The sequence below is a fragment of the Vollenhovia emeryi genome, unplaced genomic scaffold (genome assembly GCF_000949405.1).
Source record: "Vollenhovia emeryi isolate VEMERY1.0 unplaced genomic scaffold, V.emery_V1.0 DF939127.1, whole genome shotgun sequence".
Lineage (NCBI taxonomy): Eukaryota > Metazoa > Arthropoda > Insecta > Hymenoptera > Formicidae > Vollenhovia > Vollenhovia emeryi.
This window is the reverse complement of record NW_011967239.1, coordinates 2,439,856-2,464,993: the sequence shown is the minus strand read 5'-3', so window position 1 is coordinate 2,464,993 and position 25,138 is coordinate 2,439,856. Positions and strand designations below refer to the sequence as shown.

Below are 25,138 nucleotides of genomic sequence, written 5' to 3'. Positions count from 1 at the left end.
GATGCTTAAACGTGTCTCGACACTTGGAATACTTTGCTGACTTCATCGTGATTTAGCATATTACTTTTGCATCGAGAGCGCGAATTTGTACATGAATTGTCGGATCGAATGTCGGGTTCAAATAATGAAAAAAAAAAAGATCGTGATACATCGTATCGTGTTTGTTAATAATACGCGTATTCCATGGGATTTATACGTTCGAAATGTGTTCATTACGCTTGTATGTAATATTACATTTTAATTGTATATTTTCGAAACGGTCTATTCTACGATAATTAGTCGGTAACGCGACCTTATTAACCGCATTGCGCGGTATTAGGGTGAAAAGCTGCCGTCGCTATTGCGCAATTAATCGTGTTTTCGCGAGCGAGTGTTGTGTCAGTGCCATCGTGAAACAACGAGAAACGAGAGAACGCGAGAGAAGGAGAAAATCCAGGCTATGACGCGGAGCAATTATAAGGTTAATGACTTATCATCCATTTATTTTTCGAATCACATCGCCGATACATCGTTTCGGTGAGTTAGATTATTTTTTATTTTAATTTTGAGGTAAAACGGATCTGCGAGAGAGAATGTATGACGAATACCAAAAGCAATTCGAAGGATTAATAATGTTTTCTTTACAATTATTAGTATATAAGGAATTTGCAATTATGTAACAGCTGTAGCAGTAAATATTATCTATTCTTATAAACTCTGATATCTGAATTCATATGATATACTTTTATAATACATTAAAAGAATTTTCTGTATATATTTCATAGATCCATTGTGCCTTGAAATGGGTGGGCTGGGACGTTATTCAAAATGTTTAACTCCAGAATATGTATAATCATCCGTTGATTTATTGTGCGCACAAGAACGCATACATATGAAAGCTCATAAAATAGAGCTTATTATCAATGCATCATTGACCGATTTGATCATTTATTGGCATATTTTGATGTATTATTATGCAACAGAATATTAATTACGAATTGCCCAAATTGCTTGAAATTTGTAGAAAATTTAAACTTACGAGCAAAAATGGAAAAAAGATAGGAAATGCTTCACATCTACGTTTGACAAAAATGGATTTATTTACGTAAAAAAGGAATTATCTGGTGGAGATATTATTTTTCTTATATATTTTGATAATTATGAATAATTTTGAAATATTTTATAATTATAGTGAACAATTAATTTGTGTAAAAAGTCACTTGAATAATTATTAATTATTTTTATATTAATTTTTTATATTTATTTACATAAATTGATATACTTTATTTTATATGATATAAAATATAATAGATCTTATAAACATTTTGTCGTAAAAGAGAAAAGTTATATAAATTAAGATAATAAAAAATATATCTATAAATTGGTCAGTTATACGCAAGCTTTTTTTTTAAAATGTTTGATATTAAAATAATTCTTTCCCTTAAAGATTAGGGTATATATGTATATACAGGGTGTCATTTAATAGTGGGGATTTTTTTGGTGTGCAGATAGAGCGGACTAGACGGGGTCGAAAAGTCCTGTACCATTTTGCAATTTTCGCAATAAATAACGAGTAATTAATTATTCAAAATTGTCGTCTTAGCCATCATTTTTCTATATTAATCGCCCAGATACTTTCCGTGCGCCTGGTAATATCGATAATATCGATCACCGGGCGGTCATATCTCGCCACGCGCTCGAATTGGGAGGTGGGCCGGGCTAAAACGACAATTTTGAATTATTAATTACTCGTTATCTATTGTGAAAATTGCAAAATGGTACAGGACTTTTCGACTCGGCCTAGTCCGCTCTACCTGCACACCAAATAAGTCCCCAATATTCAATGACACCCTGTATAATTAATTTTGATATTATGACTAAATTAGCAATATAATAAATAGGTAATAACGAAAGTCAATATCGTTTAGCCACTTAAAATTTAAAAAAAAAACGATAGACTGATACGCGCGTGTACGCCCGATTACGGATTGAGTACGCACCAACTTTACGCAATGCCATTTCTAACCTCGATTATTTCTAATTCGGAAACTATCGTGCTCCCTCGATGTTTATGTATTAAGATTTTTCGACAAATTAATCTTCAGCGTACGTTATTAAAGTATCGTACGATAGTCGCCGGACACTCGGTACACGGTATTCTTGGCGCGGGCGAGTTTCCGGGAGAGCACTCAATAGGCTAAGTAAATCAGAGGCCTTTGGCCAAGAGCGAGGCCACCCTTTAACCCCCATACCAGCCCCACCGTCATCCCTTGCGTGATGATAGAAGTGGGGATGGCAGGGACAACAAAGGGTCGGCTAAGAGCTCTTCAGCGGCCACTCGCGCACCTTCCCCAACCTAGGAAGCATCACGTACTCTTCGGCTCAACTAGTCTTGCTTGCTTGCTTACTTGCTTGCTTGCTGCTGCTTGCTCGCCCCATGACGTGATTGCCACCGAAATGTGTTTACCGTAAACCGTATCAAACTGTCGAGGGCCGGCCCGCTTGAGCGTTGTAGCTGTCTGTCTTTTTCGAGTACGTCGATAAAAGTACGTATCTCCATCAATTTTGCGAGCCGCCGTCGCGCAATCTTCCATTTTTCCATTCTTGCGAAGGTCAATCCCGAAACGGGCACAGTAGAGAAGAAACCTTATTCAATGGGATTTGTATTCTTTGTTACTGACATGCCGGCTTATGATTCAGTCATGGTGAAGATAATTGATGGAGTAAATCTAGGTGTAATGTTACTGAAAGATTTTTTCTTGGTACATGCTGATGAAATCTTTTATAAAGTTTTCCCAAGATTAACACGTTCTTTTAGTGCTGAGTCTTAAAGATTTGTCAGGAGAATGCATACAATGCATACGATATACATATACATATTATAAATTTACTTGTGAGATATACGCATATTTCAGTTAAGTTTATATTCTAATCGCCTTTCTAGGCAAGTTATTATAATTACCCGTTCGCAAAAATAAATTCAAATCTAAATTTGTGTAATGTTATGAGAAAAATTCAGTTCAATACGCATATATTTGAATCTGCTAATTGATATATTACATATCTTTGTATTCTCCTTTCACTAGTAAATTTCTAAGCTTTAGCAATAATTCTTGAAAGTAGGTTAATTCATAAATAATAATTTATTGAATTATTATTTAATATTATTTAATTAATAAAAAATAAATATTCTTAATAACAATAAAACTATGTGCATTTAGATGCAATCTAACATATCTATCTATAATTATTAATATAAATATGGACTGTGTGTGTCTGTATAGCAAATTGTTTAATTGTATGAGTTTCAATTATCAGTACGAACAGATTTTCTCGACGCTCGTTGACACAAGAAATTTCGTTTCTTTATCGGGATAGTGTTAGCGCAAAATTTTATCGCGGCAAACAATCCCCACCGATCAATCGACGATTAAAAGTTCACATTACTTACGCGCCGAAATAATTTCAATGGCGATGGGGGAAAAGGGGGAGGGTCGGATGACTACGATTCAAACACCAATGGCCCGTTGACAAACACGATGGTCACGATCTCGATAAATATCGGCACACTCTGATAAATATCATGTTCGACTTCGATAAACCGGGCATGGTTAATCGACGCTTGCCGGAATTAAAAACTTATTGATTATCGGAATGTAATTCCCGCCTCGATGATGCTCATCCGCCCATTATTCTCCACCTACGTAACGATCAGCCGTCCTTGACTTGTATAGGATAGCACGGCGAACGCTTGCAAGCTCGCTGCTCAAAGTGGCCGTTACCACGCGATCAAACTCAAATTAGCCGGATAATAATGGTAATAATTAGACGCGTGCGTCGTCTACATCTGTACTTGATCGTCGCGACGCAAGGTCGCTTCGTTGCAACCGCTGTGTAACAGTTTTGATCGAGTTAATTAGGGTGATGTGATGTATTGCGCGAATTTAGAAATTTAGAAACGAGAATAAAAATTCAATTTACAATATAATCAACTTTTGAAAATTCGTTTATATACACATTTTGAATCAATTTTCTGCTAGAAAATTTGTGATGCTTTACAGTACATGTATTTTTATATCGAGAAGAGTTTCGCGAATTATAAGTTTCAGTTGTGAAAGCGGGAGTAAAACATTGTTTTATGCGATTAATTAAGAGTAAGACTTTTTACTATTGTACATAATTTGTACAATATATAAATTATTCCGTATAGGGATATTTAATATGATGAATAATATCGGTTTTTTTACTTGGGGTATTTTTGTTTCGAATATATAATAATCGCATATTAATTTCACAACGTATACGTACGTAGAGTCTTTTTGTTTTTTCTCCAGTCGCGAAAAATATCACTCGCAAATTATTACTTGAATAGATTTACTGATCCGAATACAATAGAGAAAATTTTACGAGTACCTCGAGTGGATCGGTTCTTGCTGCTTAGGAATATGAAGTGCATCTGGGCCGTGACCAGTAGCTGCCAAAGCACACGGTACAATCATCCTGAACAGGCCGGAAGCTATTCCGCCCCAATTTGCAATCCAGCGAGCCAGTGCTAAATACCATCGCGTAGAGTCTCACAATCAGACAAAAGCCGGCTGCTATGTCTGCGATGTATACGAGTCTCTTTATTATTGTTTTGTTGTGAAATACAATCTAGTATAATTAAGTGAGCAGCTGCCGATTTCGCGAAATGGAATATTTATTTGCCGACGTGAAGACTAGCGTCAAGTGTTAAATAGAGTGCTACTATAACAGAACTAACATATCGAAAATAGTACCGTCGAGTACACAGCTTTATGCTTAGAGTGGCGATTCGCGGTAGAAAGATCAATATAAATGAATTCTACGTAGACTATCTAATTTGAAAAGCGAGAATATTTGTACAGGTTTCGTATTAAATGAACTCTTTTCCACTTATATTAGTTAACGCTACCAATTCTTCATTTTCTGATAATGATGAGAAAATAATTTTGCATTATACTTTAAATACTTTAAATCTATAAACATTTCCACTAATCTATTTTTATCAGTCTTTAATTTCCTAATTCAAAATTTTTTATATCAGGATGCTATTGAGTTACCAAAGTAATAATGTTGAAGCTTTTATCATTAAACCAAATCGAGTGCGTGTCAAGTATACAGACTCGTAGTTAAATTATTAGCTTCCATATTTAATTATTAAATTAATTACTATAAAACGCTGGACTTTTATGATGCATGTGAGAAAGATAAATTTTATTTATAACATTACTAATTTGGTTACATATAGTGCTTGCAAAATTTTTAAGAAAATTTATTTATCTTTAAGATAAAATAATCCTAAAGAGAAGATTGAAAAGTCATTTAAGAAAACCCACGAATCCACGGATTATCGGACTGCAACACGAAAATATATACATAACTAAAAGTTTTTTCTTTTATTTACATTACATACTGCATTATACGTCACAAATATGTAATGAAATATGTAATGAAAAGTAACATTTGAAGATACCTTAAGAATTGCACGAAGAAAAACAATTTGTATTTCGTTTTATCTCCTCCATTGGCACTGAGAAAAGTCTGAAGTTTATCTCGTTTGCATTTAATGGACCCTCTAGATGTCGGAAAAAGGTGCTCGATAAAACGAATAATTTGTTCTGTCTAATCTTCATCCCGCTTACATATTGTAGATATATTGGATCGGATGCAATAACTGCCTAAAAGTTATTATTTATAAATTTTATTTGTTAAATAAAAATATAGGTATCGTTGCCAAATCGGTCTCTGGTTGGGTACAAAGTAATTAAAATAATCTAGTATACAGGAAATAATTGTATTCGAATATCGTACCTTGTTTTTGGAGTCAATTGCTTTAGTAGCGTCCGCACACGTAATAGATGATTTTTCGACATCGTTGAAAAATATTGCACATCTATCAGACAGTAACACTGATGTCGGACTTTCTAACTCATTCGTCAATTGAGTTTGCTGACTAGCTTGATCAATATCCTTTTGCGAACATTGTATTAGCTTTGAATATTCGATTTTGTACATTTTTGTCCCCAACAAAGCTATGTAGTGTAAGCCTGAAATATTTACGATGAATTTGTGAATTACGGAGAGTAGAAAAATATTACTCTTAAGTCATTTTTCACGATTATCTGTAAATGCAGCATACATTAATAATAATGAAAGAAAGAGAAAGAGAAAAATGATATAATGCAAAGAGTCTGAAGTGTTAAATAAAAATCAGTAATATACCACTACTACTACTACCATGTAATGTAACAAACTCACAAAAATAATAATCTCTTTTTCTGATTAAGAACAAAAAGTACTAACTTTCACCAATAACTGTCATGCAAAAGGTGTTGTCGATGTAAGGAAATGTTATTCTTCGTACCATATGTTCCTTAGTTGTCTCCGAAGTAGCATTGAGACTGCACATTTGCGAACTGCGCGCATTATATACTATTAGATTAGCCTTTTCGACGTCTCCTATAAATACCTGAGTCGCGATTTGATTAATACAATATTATTATAGTCGCATATTCATTAACAAAATGAAGAGAATGTAACATATCAAATGAGTACTAAAGCATACACGCATTATATGATTATAAAGAAGTTTCTCTCTCTGTTTTTCTCCCTCTAACTGTCTTGTCTTTCTTAAATTAAAAATATTATACTAACAATTGCATTGTCCTTTATATTAGTGCAATCCGGAGCGTAAACGAAAACTGTAGTTAATATTCCAATGCCGGCTATATGAGCGATTTTATTCGGGATGGGGACTCGTTTAACTAATTTATCGGTTGATAAATCGAAGATGAATAACTTAGGTGAGCATAGATAATCAAGCCCCCGTTTACCGCTATCCATAAAGAATAGATGATTGCATTTAATCTAAAGAAGGTAAAAAATATAAATATTATACATTTTATTATTTTGCACAAATGAAGGTAAACGCGTTAAGTAAGTAGCATCTAACATACTGTCAGGCGTTTAAATATAACATGTACAATTTGTCGCCTCAAACGAAAGATATACTTACATCTACTTGATAAACGTCAGATACAATACTGTTGCAATCTGTTTCGTTTTTATACCAAGACCAATCTGGATATGGACGCAAAAGTGGACCACCCTTTCCTAGTTTCTCTGTTATCGTCATTACACTAACTGGCATACCTTTATCTTTTATCGCGGTAACAAATATTCTACCATCTATAAGAAATGTAAAAATATAATTTGCGTTAGATGTGTTAGGATGTATTTATCGTGAATATATCGCAATAGTGTTGCAATAGTGTTAGTTATTTGCATTAGTAACTGCAAAATTTTATAACAATAATATTTATATCAAATTATGTGTGATGATGTTTAATATAACAAGTAAAGTTTAGTATAATAGTTTAGTAGGTTTTCGTGTTAAAAGTATCCGCATTTCCAGAAAACAATTACTGTACAATCTTAGAATAATGTCGATTTACCAGGTGCCTTATCTACGCCATGTAAAAAAGCTCCGGTAGCATTCTCGTAGTAGACGCCAGAGTCTATTGCTTCCTGCTTCTGTTGTGGACTCTCCCAGAGAATATCAAAGTATTTCCATTCGTACTCGAGACTCATTTTACTGAAACCCATAGTTCCCAACGACAGAATTGATATCACTAGAAGAAAATACCTCATTTTTGCGAAGCGTATAGACAATTACATGCAATAATATATAACGTAACTAAATTGGAGATACGTAACTCGCGAAAGGGACAGGTATGAATGAGATGAACATTAGCTTGCATTTACGGTATATATATAAAATATATGTGTATATGTTTACAATGTAATGCATTCAAGAGAATTCAAAAAAATTCATATCTTTATTTAGCCTATCAGCTTAAAGAATCGGTCTTAATTAGGAATTAGATTTATTATACATATAATGAATTTGAACTCAGAATTTTCACTCTTGCTGTTTCTGCATAAGAGATTCATATATGTATCCAATGCATTTACATGTGTATTACTTATTACTTTCCAGTCATTAATAATATATCTGGAGTAATTAGTCAGTCAAATCTCGAAATGAATAGTTGGTATAATTTTTATAAACAATATGCGTATTTGTTGAAGTTGAATTTATCGAGTAGATATGATATTGGATGTAACAGTCGATGTGACAACGTATGTGAGATCATCACTCAAAGAGAGAGGAGAGAAAGAACATTTTTACATTCATTAATAGAACTGTAAATTAACAGATAATGGTAAAATTCTTGCATTTCTATATCTAATTTTATTAAGCTTTGATTAAGTTGAAAAATATTCTACGAGATATTCGGATATGGAATATATAACAATCAATTTTTCAAAGAGACTTTCATCTCCAATTATTTTTACATCAATATGCATATATTTACCTTCTGCATATGGTGAAATGAGAACGTAGATATACATGACGACGTTACAGTTGAATGACAGAAGTATGATAAGTCAAGTGATATGATAGCATGAAAGTAAAGTATGACAGAAGTATATTATCGGCTTTTTACAACTCATAAGCATTTAAATGTTACGTATATGAGATTTGTCAAGTATATATTATTATAATAAGTAATTGTATAATATATGTCATGTTATAATTTATAATCCTTTTCGTGCTCTGGTCACTGTACTATTTATATTCTAATTGTTAGTTAATGACTTTGCATGGATGAACAGGACCAATTTTCTGATCTATACTTATTAGAAAGTATTTTTTTTACATATAACTTGATTCTCGAAAAGTGATTGGAACTGGGCATATTGTATCGCACAGTCAAATATAAAATGGAAAACGTTTGTTTTATTTTTTGACGATTAGTTGACACTTTTCACTCTCTAATTTGCAAACACAAGATTAGCATAAGTCGACTTCAATTTATTTCTTCGTTATAGACGAGAACGAGTAACAAATTTTCGTGAATTAAGTTTCATTTGTGAAAATGGAAATAAAACATTATTTTATACGATTAATTACAAATAATATTTTACTATAAAAATTACTTCATAATTGGTGAACCAATGTTAGTTTCTTACATGGCATACTTTTGTCATTAATGTAATCGTACCTGTACTGATTCTTGAACGTATACTATAATATATACTATGTAGAATCTTTTCATTTTTTTTGCCATCACGAAAATTTGTGCCCACAATTTATTACTTGCAAAGATTCATTGTTCCAATTACAGTAGAGGAAATTTTACGAGTGTAACCGAATCTCGTGGACTTTTTTCGGTTCGGGATTAGTGCTCATTTTCAAACTTTGACAGAAGAGCAAGAAGCAGTGAAGTAGAAGACAATCAGAACTCAGTTCTTTTTTGTTTCCTGCGTTTCTGCAAAGGTCTGAACACGCCCTTATAAAGTGTATCTAGGTTGTGACCAGAAACTGTCTGAAACACGTGGTAAAATCCTGGCAATCCTGAATAGACCGAAAGCTTCGACTTCTATTTGTAATCCATTGATCCAATACTAAAAAATCCAATACTATCCCAGATAGGGGCCGGTTGCTATGTTTGCGATGTAGATATATGAGTCTTTTTCATTGCGAAATATACATACGCTAGTATAATTAAGTGTGCTATGTTTGACAGCAGATTTCACGGAATATCACGAGACACGGTAGTGTCTCGCGCCAAGTATAAGCGTAGCTAAAACCGCGCGCGCGAGATCGACCGTGTAGTTTACGCCAGTACGCGAGTTGACAGGCCCTCCGATTTTCGGATCTCAACAACGGTTTATTTGATGTGAATAAAAGTATCAAGTGTTAAATAGATTGCTGCTAATAGAATTAACATATTAAATATAGTACCGTCGAGCAAGCATACAGTTTTTTCACCAGACTCACGATTCGTGACAGAAACAAAGATCAATATGAATGAATGGTACGCAGACCGGGTATATAATTGAAAATCGAGGGTGTCTGAAGGGGTTTCATATTCAATGAATTCTTTTCCATTTCTATTAGTTGCTACCAATTTTTTATTTTTTAACGGTGAGAAAATTATATAATACTTCGCATTATTAAGACTTAAAATTTATAGAAATTTACATTTATCTATTTTTTATCAGTCTAAAGTTTCATACGTGAAAATTTTTTATACCAAAATGCTATCAAGATACTAAAGATTACAGGATTATGACTGCAGCGGTATTAATATCGAAACAATTATTATAATATTAAACCAAATCGAGTGTGGTTCAAGATTCATTCTTGTAATTAAATTATTAGTTATCTTTAATTGTTTAATTAATTATTATACAACACCGGATTTTTATGATGCATGTGAGGAAGGTAAATTTTATTTTATATTAACTATCTTATTACATATTGTACTTGCAGAAATTTTAGGAATATTTATTTATTTTTAACAAACGTGAAAGCAAAGTGATATGGAAATGTCCCAGTTTTTTAGTGCTTGAACATACATTGTTGGATGTTATTTGTACCATCTTTAAATCAGATTTTTTTTTATTCTAAAATCCTGTGCCCCAAAGAATTAAATTAAAATCATCCTATAACAGGCTGGAAAGTTCAGAAAGACCCACAGATCCACAGGCTATCTACCTGCAACCTAAAAATATATGTGCATAACTTAAAAATTTCCTTTTATTACATAATGCAATATATATCATAATATAAGTAATAAGTATAATAAAAAATAAAAATAGAAAGTATCTTACTATTTGCACGAAGAAAAGCAATTTGTGGTTTTTTGAATCTCCTTAATTGGCATTGAAAAAACACGGAAATTTATCTCCTTTGTATTGAATATTTGTTCATACGGACTATTTAGATTAAAAATCTTAGCTACATGTACGTGATATCTAGAGGATACAACCAATAAGTTGTCTTTTCTAACTTTCATCCCGCGAATTGTAGTTGTACTGGATCATGTGCAATAAGCTCCTGAAAATTAATTTTATTTGCGATAATAAAAACATGTTAAATACGTTTCTCAGTAATCGCTGATAGAGCACATAAAAATATAATTAAACCCAATATGTAAAAAATAATTATATTCGAATATCTCACTGTGTTTGTGGAGTCAAATGGTTTAGTAGCGTCCGCGCACATAATAGATGTTTTGGCAATGTCGCTGAAAAACATTGCACATCTATCAGCCGTTATTATTGCAGTCACACCTTGTAACGTACCCGCCACTTGAGTTTGCTGATTAGCTTCGTTTATATCCTTTTGTGAACATTGTATTAGTTTCGAATATTCTATCTTATATATTTTGTTTCCCACCAAAGCAGCATAGTATAGGTCTAAAACATTTACGAGGGAAATTAATCACTGAGATTAGGATGACTTTGCTATTGCATCATTTTTCACAATTATCAGTACACGAAGCGTACGTGTACGTGAATAATAATAAGATAAAAAGGAGAGTAAAATTACAAATGAGAGTGTAAAGTCTAAAATTAGAATTAAAATCCATAATATGCCATATGATGTAATAAACATAAATGACAATCTTCTTTTTCGGTTAAAAACAGACAAGTACTTACTTTCACCAATAATTGACAAGCCGAAGATAGTGTCATTTATAGGATAACTCAGATTGTCTATTACAAAATGTATATCATTTGCCTTCATGAAATCAGATTCAACTCTGCACAAGTTCGAAGTACGCGCATTATAGGTATACTACTAGACCAGAACCTTCGATGTCTCCCATAAATACCTGAATCGCGATTTGATTAATACAATATTATTATAGTCACAGATCATGCATTATATGTTCATAAAGAATTTGTGGAATATTCTTTCCCTGTTGCTGTCTTTCTAGCTGAGTCTTAGTTTTCTTTAAAAGAATATACTAACAATTGCATTGTCCTTCACATTAGTGCAATCCGGAGCGTGAACGACAATAGAAGCTAACAGGCTAAAGCCAGTTTTGTCAAGAGCGATTTTAATCGGGATGCGGACGCGTTTAACTAATTTATCAGTTGATAAATCGAAAATCAGTAGCTGCGGTATGCATAGTTGATTAAACTCCGATCTACCACCATCCACAATGAACAGATGATTGCATTTAATCTAAAGATGGAAAAAGAAATAAAAAATACATTACATTTTATTATCATTGCAGAAATAATTGTTGATGCAATATTAAGTAGCATTATATCTAATATACTACTGTCGGTTGTTTAAATGCTACGGTTAAATGTATAATCCGTTATCTAAACGAGAGGTACTAATACTTACGTCTGATTGATGAACGCCAGCTTGGATACCGTTGCAATCTGATGTATTGTTATACCAAGACCAATTTGGATAGGGACGCAGAAGTGGACCACCCTCTCCCTGTTTCTCTGTTACCGTCATTACACCAGCCGGTACACCATCGCCTACCGGCGCAGTAATAAATACTCTACCATCTGTAAGAAATTAAAGAATGTACTCGTGCTAGATGTGTTAGGATGTATTTATGGTGGATATTTTGCAATTTTGTTACCACCGCAATGTTATTTGTGTTACAATATCAAAATTGTATAACAAAACTTAGAGCGTGATGACGTTTAGTAAAATGACAGTAAGCTTTTATGTAAAAAGGCATCCGTACTTCTAGAAAGAATTACTATGAAATCTTTGAACAATGTCAACTTACCAGGTGCTATATCCACGTCATAGATAAAGGCTAAGCTAGCGTTGTATACGCCAGAGTCTATCGCGTTCTGCTTCTGTTGCGGACTGTCCCAGAGTAAATCAAGGTATTTCCATTGGTAGTCGAGCTGCATTTTACCGAAACTCGTTGTTCCCATCGACAAAATTGATACGACTAGCAGAAGATGCCACATTTTTGCGTATAGTCGGTTATGTATGTAATAATATATAACGTAGCTACGCAGCGCTAATGGAGATACGTGTCTCGCGAGAGCAAATGTATGAATGATATTAACGTTAGCCAATATTTAAGTACGTTTTCATAATGCATATGGAAATTTAATACAATCTCCTCATTTAGATTGCCTATAAATCGCAACCTAGTATTATAGTTTAATTCGGAATCATTACATTTTTCGCATAAGAGATACATACTGTAGCAAGTATATTTGCATATAAGGTGGAGTGGGGTAAAACCGACCCAGAAATTGTAAACAGTTTACTTTAAACTGATGTATTTTCTATCTATTCCACTAAAACCTAATAATCTTAGTGTTTTTATTTAGCGCATGGTTTATTCTTTAAGTTGCATTAATTTGGATTAAAAATAACTTCTGAAACTTATGATTTTCTTAATCAATTAAAAACAGTGCTGCTAGGGCGGACTTGTCCCGGAACTGGGGCAAAACTGCACCTACCTGTTTAAAAATTATTGAATCTTATTTCCTTATATTATGGAGCAAAAGCGGAATTATTATGGGAACACCATCAACTTTCTCGAACGAGTTAAACGGGGGAATCACAGAATACATGGCGGCCACCTATGTTGATCATTGAATACTAATCAAAGGAAGATTTCTACCTTACAGTTGGTACAATGCAACGTATATTCGAATAAATAAGGGCCTAGTGCGGATTTGCCCCGTGTACGGATTTACCCCACTGCACCTTATATCTATTTTCACGTTATTTCTAATGATAAATCATTGATAAAATATCTAGAGTAATTAGCCTTATGTTGAAGTAACTATTCAGTAAAATTGTTATAAATTTATACAGAATTTATAGAGCGGATATGACGATATGAGGTTACATAACTGTAGATAGAGAGAGAAAGAAAACTTTTACATTTATTTGTACAACTAAATTAATTAATAATTGTGACGTAATGCTTTTCTAGATAATATACGTTCTCTTATTGTCACGATTAATTAAGTTGAAGTCATTTTGCAAGATATTCGGATGGGGAACATAATAATCGATTTTTCAAAGAGACTGTCGTCTCCGATTATTTTTACATCAATTACATATGTATGTCGGGATTTACTTTCTGCATATATAACAAAGTGAATGACAGAAGTATGATTATCAGAGCTGTTTACAATTTATTAATATTTAAGTGCTACGAGATTTGTTAAGTATAATTATGAAAAATCACATTAATATACATATATATCATGTTATTATAATTTTATAACTTTCTTCGCGCTCTGATCACTGTACTATGTGTATTCTAATCATTGGTAATAACTTTGTATGTATGAGCAAAATTAAGTTTCTTTTTTACCCTTATTAAAAATTATTTTTTATTACATAATTATACAGAAATAAGTAATAGGTTTTATACCGTGAAGAGTTTCGCGAAGTAAGTTTCGGTCGGAAAATTGGGAGATAAAAGATCGTTTTATGTGATTAATTAAAATATTTTATCAAAATGATTTCATAATTGGTATGAACACCCCTGCGAAGTTAGTCCCCCATTATTAAAAATTTTAACTTTTTTTACGAGTTCCCTATAGATTTACAATAATTCCAGAGTTCTTGATGGGTATAAGAAATAGTTCTGCCCATTAAAGACGTTAAAATGAATTTTTTTAAATGGGGGGCTAACTTCACGTAGCCCCCCATTTTCGTAAAAACTAATTTTTTAATGGAGCTCTGGATAGATTTCGCATAGATCTAGAGTTCTATCGAAAATCCTAATGGCAAAATTCCATTACATTAATACTTTTATAGTTATGCCTATTTCTGGGGTACTTACTGTTTCTTAATTCTTCAACTTCGTTTTTTTTTACTTTCTCGTGCAAAACTATTGTTAAAATATATCAAGAACTCTAGAACTATGCGAAATCTATCCAGAACTCCATTAAAAAATTAGCTTTTACGAAAATGGGGGGCTGCGTGAAGTTAGCCCCCCATTAAAAAAAATTCATTTTAACGTCTTTAATGGGCAGAACTATTTCTTAAGGGGATGCTGGAGTGTTTCTGCACTTTCGCACCTTTTGCACTTAAAACTGTTTGTTTCGTGGAAAGATTTGTGTAATACACAAATGTTTCCGCGAACTGACAGTTTTTAGGTTAGAAAGGTGCAAAAGTGCAGAATCACTCCAGCATCCCCTTAAACCCATCAAGAACTCTGGAAATATTGTAAATCTATAGGGAACTCGTAAAAAAGTTAAATTTTTAAATAATAGGGGGCTAACCTCACAGGAGTGGTATGAACCAATATCGGTTTCTTACATGGCATGATTTTGTCTCCAATATAATCATATACTGATTCCACTATGTATACATATGTAGATTCTTTTTATTTTCTTTGTCATTGCAATAACTTTTGCCCACAAATCATTACTGGCATAGACTTATAAATCCAAATGCAGTCGGGGAAATGTTACGAGTGCATCGAATGGATCTTGTAGGTCCTTTTTGTTCAGGAATATAAAGTGCATCTTGTCCCTGACCGTAAGCTGTCCAGGCTACACGGTACATTCCTCCTCAACAGGCCGAAAGCTATTCTGCTCCTATTTGTAATCCAGTGAACCAATATTAAATACTATCGCACACAGTCGTAGAAGCCGGCTGCTGTGTCTGCGATGTGAGTCTCTTTAGTACTATTTTGTTGCGAAATATAAGCTATTGTAATAATTAAGTGCACGATGTTCGAATGACGATTTTACGGTGGATTCTTTTTTTGCCGACATGGTCTTTATGGCTAGTATCAAGAATCACGTGTTAAATCGCTGCCAACAGAGCTAATATATCAAAATTAGAATTATCGCGCAAGCACATAGCTTTGTGACTCGAGTGACATGATTCGTGGTAGAAATAAAGAAAAATATGAATAAATCGTATGAGATAGAATCTAATTTGAAATATTTAATTCGAAAAACGAAGATATGTGCAGAGATTTCATATTCAATGAACTCTTTCTTTTATTTATACTAGTTAACCCTACACCCACAGAAAAGATTTCCGGTCCAATGCTATTAGACTTCAATGTATCATAAAATAGGATCGATATAGCGCTAATCATATTTATTATAGAGAAAGGAATATTTTAATCTTAAATGAAAAATTCTAAAATCTAGAATACAATGACAGTATGTCTCGTCTGTTGTCGAATATCGCCAGCTTCGTGCGTTGTAAGATGGAGGGAAAATTTATTCGAAACGCAAGAATATATGAACTTACATTTTATATAAATTACTCTTGTCTCAATATAGCAAGTTAATTGTTTTTAATTCGATAGAGGAAAATAAGAACTATTGATTTTATTTTGATATTGTCTTATTTTTATACTAAATGAGGTTGTGAGACATATAAATGCGTCAAGAATATTTTTTGTCTCGGTAACAGATATTCTTCCTGAGGGTGTATTAGTTCTTCACTTTCTGATAATGATGGAAAAGTAAGTTTGCACTATAAACTTTAAATCTATAAAAATTTACGTTTACCTATTTTTTTCCTGTATTAAATTTCGTAACTTAAAATTTTTACAAGGTGCTATAGCAAAGATTACGGAATTATAATGACGATGGTATTAATAATATCGAAGCAATTACATATTCTTTTTGTAATTAAATTATTACCTTCTACGCTTAATTGTTTGTTTAATTACTATAAAACGCTAAATTTTTATGGTGCATGTGAGGAAGACAAATTTTATTTAGATGTTAACAATGTTGTTACATATAATATTTGTGGAAGTCTTAGAAGAGAGTGACCGTAAATTTAATCCAGTTTGTGGCTTTCGAATCGAATTCGAATTGTATGCCAAACGATGCTATATGATGAGACATTAATCTCAGGAAAATTTAAAATTGAGCATAGGGGCAGTTTTGGAGATACGGGAAGTCAAAGTGGCCAAATTTCCAATATTAACCCTAGAACGCACATGTTATTTTTTTAACCTTCTAACTCACAACAGGGGTCAATATCGACCCCATTTTTTTTAATTGTAAAACCGGTCCTACAGAGATAAAGGGCCTTAATAGTACATGAATTTCTTCGTTTTTTAATAAAGAAGAGAATGATATGCGATAAATTTAGTTTCACTCAAGTTTAGTTAACAAAAATTTATTTAAAGACCGAACAATGAAAATCAGCAAAACCAGGACATTAGGACATTAGGATAACACGGATAACATCTCGAGTACATGACTGTTAGCGCCACTAGCGGATTAGTTTCAACGGCGACAAACTGCGGCCCATTTTATCACCGCGATTTGCCTTCGGTGTCACCCCCCTTAGGGTATCTTACTACTTGCACGAAGAAAAGCAATTTGTGTTTTTTTCAATTTCACTAATTGGTATTGAAAAAACACTGAAGTTTATCTCGTCTAGATTTAACAGACGTTGATATGGTGGTTGCACTAGACCAAAGTAATCAGATACATGTATGTAATATTTATTTGATAACATCAATAACTCGCCCTGTCTAATCTTCATCCCGCTTGAAAATCGTTGTAGTTTTGGATCATATACAAGAGATGCCTAAAAATTAATTTCATTTGTCACAATAAAAATACAAGTATCTCTGCCAACAGCAATCTCCGGATAGGTATAAAGTAATTAAAGTAATCTAGTCAACAGAGAATCATTCGTATTCAGATATCTTACTGTGTTTTTGGAGTCAATTGCTTTAGTAGCATCCGCGCACATAATAGCCGTTTTTGTGATGTCGTTGAAAAATATTGCACATCTATCAGATGCTAACGTTGCAGTCGGCTTTTTTAACGCAGCCACTAATTGAGTTTGCTGATTAGCTTTATCCATATCCTTTTGCGAACATTGTACTAGTTTCGGATATTCTATCTTATATATTTTGTTTCCCGCCAAAGCAGCATAGTATAGGTCTAAAACATTTACGTGGGAAATGTTAATCATAGAAATTAGGATAATATTGCTATTGCATCATTTTTCACAATTATTAATACACGAAGCATACGTGTACGTGGATAATAATAAAGTAAAATAAAATAAAAATAAGAGTACAAATACAAATGAAAGTCTAAAATATAAAATTACAATTAAAATCCATAATATTGCCATGTGATGTAATAAACTTACATAATTAACAACCTTTTTTTCTTTTTAAAAAGCAAACAAGTACTTACTTTCACCAATAATTGTCAGACCGAAAATAGTGTCATTGAAAGGAATACTCAGGTCGTCTATTACCATATGTATATCAGTTGCCTTCATGAAATCAGATTCAACTCTGCACATCTTTGAAGTACGCGCATTATATACCACTATACCAGCACCTTCTACGTCTCCCATAAATACCTGAATCGCGATTTGATTAATACAATATTATTATAGTCGCAGATCATGCATTATATGTTCATAAAGAATTTTTGGAATATTCTTTCCCGGTTTCTTTCCTTCTTGCTGAATCTTAGTTTTTTAAATTTAAAAGAATATACTAACAACTGCATTGTCCTTCACATTACTGCAATCCGGAGCGTAAACGATAACTGAAGCTAATAGTCCATAGTCGACTTTGTTATGAGCGATTTTATTCGGGATGAAGACTCGTTTAACTAATTTATCGGTTGATAAATCGAAGATTAACAGCCGAGGTGAGCACAGGTGATCTTCCCCCGATGTACCATCATCCACAACGAACAGATGATTGCATTTAATCTAAAGATGTTATTATATTTATAATATAATAATATATTGTACTTTATTATTATTGCACAAGCAATTGTGAACGCAATGCAAGTAGCATCGTATGTATTTAACGTACTGTCAGTCGTTACATATCACAATCAAATGTGCGATTTGTCGCCTAAAATTAAAGCTATTAATACTTACGTCTATTTGATAAACGCCACCTGCAAGACCGTTGCACTCTGTTGTATTCCTATACCAAGACCAATCTGGATACGGACGCAACAGTGGACCACCTTCTCCCTGTTTATTTGTTACCGTCATCAAACTAACCGGTACGCCTTTATCTTTCACCGCGGTAATAAATACTCTACCATCTATAAGAAGATTGGTTAAAAGCGCAATTTGTGCTAGATGTTAAAATATATCATAATTTTGTTAAATAAATTTATCATAATTTTATACAAGAGCAATGTTGTTTGCATTAGCAACATCAAAACTGTATAACAAAATTTAGGGCGTGTCTATGTTTAGTATAACAATTGTAAGCTTTCGTGTAGAAAGTTATTTCCAAAAGGCATTACTAGAAAATTTTTGAATAATGTCAACCTACCAGGTGCCTTATCTACATCATAGAGAAAGGCAACGCTAGGGTTGTACGAGCCGGAGTCTATCGCTTCCTGCTTCTGTTGCGGACTCTCCCAGAGAAGATCAAGGTATTTCCATTGATACTCGGGACGCACTTTGCCGAAACTTACAGTAGTTATCGACAGAATTAATATGAATAGGATAAAATGCCTCATTTTTGCGTAACTTATAGTCACTTATATATGTAATAATATATAACGTAACTAAGCTCTAGATGGAGATACGTAGAACGGAAATACGTATCTCGGGAGAGGAAATGTATGAATGCAACTAACATTAACCTGTACTTACGATATATATTTGCAATATAATGAAAATTCAAGACAATGTCCTCATTTAGATTATGCTCTAAATAATCACAACTTTGGAAGTCACCTCGGAATTATCATATTTTCTGCGTAGGAGAGACATACATTGATCTATATTAAGTGCATTTATACATATATGTATCTTAATTCTTCATTTCTTATTTCACGTCATTGATAATATATGTAGAGTAATTAGCTTTACGTTGAAATAATTGTTCGGTATAATTGTTATAAGCTATGTATTTATACAGAATTCGCATTTATGGAACGGATACGACGATATGAGATTGTCATTGATAGAGAGAGAAAAAAGACATTCATTTATACAACAGTAAATTAATAGATAATTATAAATTAATTTTTATTTCTTAACATATTTATAATATTTTATGAATTAATTTACTCATTCCTAGATAATATACGTGATGTTGTTGATTTATTCAAGTTGAAATTATTGTACGGGATAGTTAAACTCGGAACTTAATAATCAATGTTTCAAAGAAACTCTTGTCTTTGATTATTTTTACATCATTTACATTACATATGCACTGATTTATTTTCTGCATAGAGAGAAATGAGATCATACATGACAAAGATATAAGTGAATGACGGAAGTAGGATTATCCACGACTTTTACACTTTATTAGCATTTATGTACTACCTGTACTAGATTTGTCAAGTTTAATTGTGAGGAATCATATATGTGTCATATGTTATATTTTAACTGTCTCTTCGCGCACTAGTCACTGTACTATATACATATATTTAATATTTAGTAATGACTTTTCATGTATGAGCAAAATTTCTTCTTTGTGCTTATTAAAAATCGTTTTATTACATAATTAAAATTTCGAAGAAGTGGTTGGAATTGTCATATCATATCATGCTATTAAACATAAAATGTTTGGTTTATTTCGTTCTGATTTAAAATATCAGTCTTGGCGATTAGTTGGCACTTTTCACTCTCTCTTTCGCAGACACAAGAGATTGGCATAAGTCGATGTCAATTTATTTCTTCATTGTCAGACACTAACATATATATAGAGAGCAAGTAACAGATTTTATATTGAGAAGAGTTTCGCGAATTATGTTTTAATTGTAAAAGTGGAAGTAGAACATTGTTTTATGCGATTAATTAAGAGTAAGATTTGACTATAAAAATTATCCTATAAAATTATTCTATGACTGATGTCGGTTTCTTAATCCGAAAGTACATGATACAATTTTTCCTATTGGATTGCGTACGAGAACCAATTTGGTGACTTAAGGCTTAATCCTGATTGGCTCTCGTAAGCAATCTAGTAGTAGGAAAAATAGTATCGTGTGCCGTTAGCTTTACTTACCATACATTTGTCTCCAAAATGTAATTGTATATTAATTTCCCGTAGATGTATGTAGATTTTTTTTATTTTCTCTGTCATCACGAAAATTTTCGCATACAAATCATTACTCGCACATATACATATATTCCAAATACAGTAGAGGATTTTGTCGTCTTTTTTCCGTTCAAGAGTACAAAGTGCATCTGAACCCTAACTAGAAGCTCCTAGAGCACACGGTACAATCATCCTCAACAGATCCGAAGCTATTCCGTCTCTGCTTGTAATTCAGCGAACCAATACTAAATACTACCGCACACAGCCTCAGACAGAAGTCGGCTGCTACATCTTCGAGTTTCTCTGTTATTGTTTTGTTGCAAAATATAAGCTAGTATAATTAAATATCCAATGTTCGAATGACGATTTCACTGAATGCAATATTTATTTGTCGACGTGAAGGCCAGTATCAAAAATTATATGTTAGATCGCTGCTGATATAATTATGTTAAATATGTTAAAATAAATATGTTAAAAATAGTACCATTGGGCAAGCAGACAGCTTTGTGACCATTCGTAGTAAAAATATAAATCAATGTGGATGAATTGTAGACAGGATATCTAATTCGAGAAACGGGAATATCTCGAGAAGTTACATATTCAATGAACTTTTTTCCATTTATGTCAGTTAATGCTACCAATTTTCACTTTCTGGTGTTGATGGGAAAATTGTTTTGCATTATGAGATTTTAAATCTATAAAAATTCACATTTATCTGTTTCTTTGTCAGTCTTAAGTTTTCTAATTTATAATTTTTCATATCGAGGTACAAAAAATTGTAAGATTATGATTGTGATGATAGTAATGTTGCATACTTATCATAATATTAAACCAAATCGGTATACAGATTTCTTTTTGCAATCAGATTAGTATACGCTTAATTATTTAAATAATTATTATGAAACACTTGATTTTTATGACGCATATGAGAAAGATAAATTTTATTTTTATGTTGACAATCTTATTACATATTGTGCTTGCGAAAACCTTAGAAAAGTTTATTTATCTTTAAATTATAATTATTCTAAAGGAGACTGGAAATAGTGGAAATTTTAGAAGACCCACATATCCACAGGCTATTTAACTGCAACATGAAAATATGCGTACATAACTTAACCTTTTTCTTTTATTATATATTGCAATATACGTCACAATATATAAGAAAAAGTAAAATTTGAAGATACTTTACTAGTTGCACGAAGAAAAGCAATTTGTATTTTTTTCAATCTCCTTAATTGGCATTGAGAAAACACGGAAATTTGTCTCATTCAGATTTAATAGATGTTGATACCGTGGATCATGCGGAGAAGATGAGCCCATTAAATGTATGTGATATTTATTTGATAAAACAAATAACTTGCGTTCTCTAATCTTAATTCCACTTGGAAATTGTAGTAATTTTGGATCGTGTGCAACTACCGCCTGAAATTAATTTCATTCGTTACAATAAAAATACAAGCATTGTTGCCAACAACAATGTCCGGTTAGGTACAAAGTAATTAAAATAATCTAGTATACAGAGACTAATGGCATTCGAATATCGCACCTTATTTTTGGAGTCAATTGCTTTAGTAGCGTCCGCACACATAATAGATGTTTTGGTAATGTCGCTGAAAAATAATACACATCTATCAGACGTTATTGCTGCTGTCTGTCCATTTAACACTCCCGCTAATTTAGTCCGCTGATTAGCTCGCGCGATATCCTCTCCCGAACATTCCATTAGTTTCGAATATTCTATTTTATATATTTTGTTCCCCGCCAAAGCAGCATAGTATAAGCCTAAAACATTTATCGTCGAAATATTAATCGCCTAGAGTAGGATAATATCGCTAATATATCAATTTTTACAATTATCAGTACATAAAGCACATGTATACATGGATAACAATAAAAAAAGAAGAATAAAAATGATATAATCGAAAAGAGGACCTCTCTCTCTCTCTCTGATGTTTAAAGGTAGAATTAAAACTCGTAATAAGCCATGTAATAATGAATTCGTGATCGAGTAGCGATCTTCATTTCTTAATAAACACAAACGGGTACTTACTTTCACCAATAAGTGCCAGGCCATAGATAGTGTCAGTGAGAGGATAACTCACGTTGTCTAGTACGAAACCATTATTAGTTGGTTTCATGAAATCAGATTCGATTCTACACATCTTCGCAGTACGTCCATTATATACCACTAGACCAGCACCTTCTACGTCTCCCATAAATACCTGAATCGCGATTTGATTAATACAATATTATTATAGTCGCAGATCATGCATTAAACGTTCATAAAGAACTTTTGGAATATTCTTTCCCTGTTTCTGTGCTTCTAACTGAATCTTAGATTTCTTAAATTTAAAAGAATATACTAACAACTGCATTTTTCTCCACATTTCTGCAATTCGGAGCGTAAATGGAAAGTGAGGCTAACAGTCCTCTGCCGGTTTTGTTGTGAGCGATTCCAATATTGACGCGGACTCGTCTAACTAATTTATCAGTTGATAAATCGAAGATCAATAACTGTGGCAAGCATAGTTGATTATCCCCCGATCTACCACCATCCACAATAAACAGATGATTGCATTTAATCTAAAGATAGTAAACAAATGTAAATATTTTACATTTTATTATTATTGCACGAACAATTGTGAACGCAATAAGTAGCATCGCGTCTTACGTACTGTCAGTCGTTATATATCACAATCAAATGTGCGATTTGTCGTCTAAAATGAAAGCTCTTAATACTTACGTCTATTTGATAAACGCCACCTGCAAGACCGTTGCAATCTGTTGTATTCCTATACCAAGACCAATCTGGATACGGACGCAACAGTGGGCCACCCTCTCCCTGTTTATTTGTTACCGTCATTACACTAACCGGTATGCCTTTATCTATCGACGCGGTAATAAATACTCTACCATCTATAAGAAGTTTGTTTAAAAATCCAATTTGCACTACATGTACTTAGATGAATATATCACAATTTTGTTGCAACAGCAGTGGTATTTGCATTAACAACATCAAATAATAAAACTTCGAGCGTTTAGTACATAACAATAGTAAGCTTTCGTATGAAAAGGCATCCGAATTTCTAGAAATAATTGCTCTAAAATCTTTGAATAATCTCCTACCATGTACAATAATCAACCTACCAGGTGCCTTATCTACATCATAGAGAAAGGCAACGCTAGGGTTGTACGAGCCGGAGTCTATCGCTTCTTGCTTCTGTTGCGGACTCTCCCACAGAAGATCAAGGTATTTCCATTGGTATTCAAGACGCATTTTGCCAGCACTCATAGTTTCCATCGATAGAATTGACATGACTAGCAGAAAATACCTCATTTTGCGTAGCATATACTCGATTATACATGCAATAATATATAACGTAACTAAACTGTGTTAATGGAGATACGTATCTCGCGAGAGGGACTGTATGAGTGAGACTAACGTTAGCTTGTATTTAGAGGATATATATTTATAATATAATGCATTTATGGAAATTTAAGACAATAGAGCCTCATTTAGATTCTCATTTATAAATAATCGTAACCTGGGGGTTCAACTCGGAATCATCACATTTTCTGCATAAGAACTACATATGTTATATCGAATGTATTTACATATTGCTTTATGTAATATCTAGTTAATGATAATATGTACATCTAGAGTGATTAGTCAGTATAAATCTCGGTACAATTAATCTGTTGTATTGTTAAATAACATATGTGCTTATGCAGAATTTGTATTGTTAATACTTGTAGCAGTATGGAATCATCATTGATAGAAAGAGAAGGGAATTTTTCACATTTATTTGAACAACCGTACATTAATAGAAAATTGAAAAATTTCTAAATCCCTAGACATATATGTATAATTTTATTAATCTTCGATTGAGTTGAGATCGCATTCTGGGAGACATTCGTATGCAAAACATAACGATGTACTTTACGAAGGGACTTTATCATATTTGTTTACCACATTGGAGCTGTTTGTTATTTATTTTCATTCTATTATACATGATAAAATGGAATGAGATCGTAGGCATAAGTTACAAAGTGGGTGAATAACAAAACGATAATCAGAGCTTATCGCAATTCGTTAGCATTTATGTGTACGGGATTTATCAAGTATTATAATGAGGAATCATATATCAATAACGTATGAGGTGTCATACGTTATTATAATCTATATCTTCCTTCACGATTTGGTCATAGTACTGTGTATATTTAATTAGCCATTATTTAAGACATTTGAATGAATAAGCAAGAGTAATTTTCTTCGGTGTTTACTAGAAATGATA

At 32.8% G+C, this 25,138-nt stretch overlaps 4 protein-coding genes and 1 pseudogene across 5 annotated transcripts; all 5 read right to left on the bottom strand.

The window, feature by feature from the left end:
* Nucleotides 1-5,285: 5,285 nt before the first annotated feature.
* On the bottom strand, nucleotides 5,286-6,066 carry LOC105568856 (major royal jelly protein 2-like). Of its 2 annotated transcripts, XM_012024849.1 has the most exons (3): nucleotides 5,812-6,066; nucleotides 5,474-5,678; nucleotides 5,286-5,355 (listed from the first exon to the last, which is right to left on the bottom strand). In XM_012024849.1, the coding sequence occupies exons 1-2, from the start codon at nucleotides 6,013-6,015 to the stop codon at nucleotides 5,475-5,477; spliced, it is 408 nt and encodes a 135-aa protein (XP_011880239.1). In that variant the 5' UTR covers nucleotides 6,016-6,066; the 3' UTR covers nucleotides 5,286-5,355; nucleotide 5,474. The 2 variants fall into 2 exon arrangements, with proteins under 2 accessions (XP_011880239.1, XP_011880240.1); XM_012024850.1 differs by lacking the exon at nucleotides 5,286-5,355 and having other exon boundaries at nucleotides 5,409-5,678.
* Nucleotides 6,067-6,298: 232 nt separating this feature from the next.
* On the bottom strand, nucleotides 6,299-7,605 carry LOC105568926 (major royal jelly protein 1-like). The gene is made up of 4 exons (XM_012025000.1): nucleotides 7,455-7,605; nucleotides 7,016-7,188; nucleotides 6,655-6,867; nucleotides 6,299-6,469 (listed from the first exon to the last, which is right to left on the bottom strand). Exons 1-4 carry the CDS (start codon nucleotides 7,603-7,605, stop codon nucleotides 6,299-6,301), a joined length of 708 nt encoding a protein of 235 aa, XP_011880390.1.
* A 3,077-nt stretch (nucleotides 7,606-10,682) lies between these two features.
* Nucleotides 10,683-12,837, bottom strand: LOC105568925 (annotated as a pseudogene).
* A 4,121-nt stretch (nucleotides 12,838-16,958) lies between these two features.
* LOC105568855 (major royal jelly protein 1-like) lies at nucleotides 16,959-19,456 on the bottom strand. Its single transcript, XM_012024847.1, has 6 exons — nucleotides 19,125-19,456; nucleotides 18,716-18,888; nucleotides 18,326-18,541; nucleotides 18,010-18,181; nucleotides 17,513-17,748; nucleotides 16,959-17,386 (listed from the first exon to the last, which is right to left on the bottom strand). Exons 1-6 carry the CDS (start codon nucleotides 19,312-19,314, stop codon nucleotides 17,153-17,155), a joined length of 1,221 nt encoding a protein of 406 aa, XP_011880237.1. The 5' UTR covers nucleotides 19,315-19,456; the 3' UTR covers nucleotides 16,959-17,152.
* Nucleotides 19,457-21,630: 2,174 nt separating this feature from the next.
* On the bottom strand, nucleotides 21,631-24,295 carry LOC105568854 (major royal jelly protein 3-like). Its single transcript, XM_012024846.1, has 6 exons — nucleotides 23,991-24,295; nucleotides 23,587-23,759; nucleotides 23,211-23,426; nucleotides 22,894-23,065; nucleotides 22,390-22,625; nucleotides 21,631-22,265 (listed from the first exon to the last, which is right to left on the bottom strand). The coding sequence occupies exons 1-6, from the start codon at nucleotides 24,190-24,192 to the stop codon at nucleotides 22,032-22,034; spliced, it is 1,233 nt and encodes a 410-aa protein (XP_011880236.1). The 5' UTR covers nucleotides 24,193-24,295; the 3' UTR covers nucleotides 21,631-22,031.
* Nucleotides 24,296-25,138: the final 843 nt, after the last annotated feature.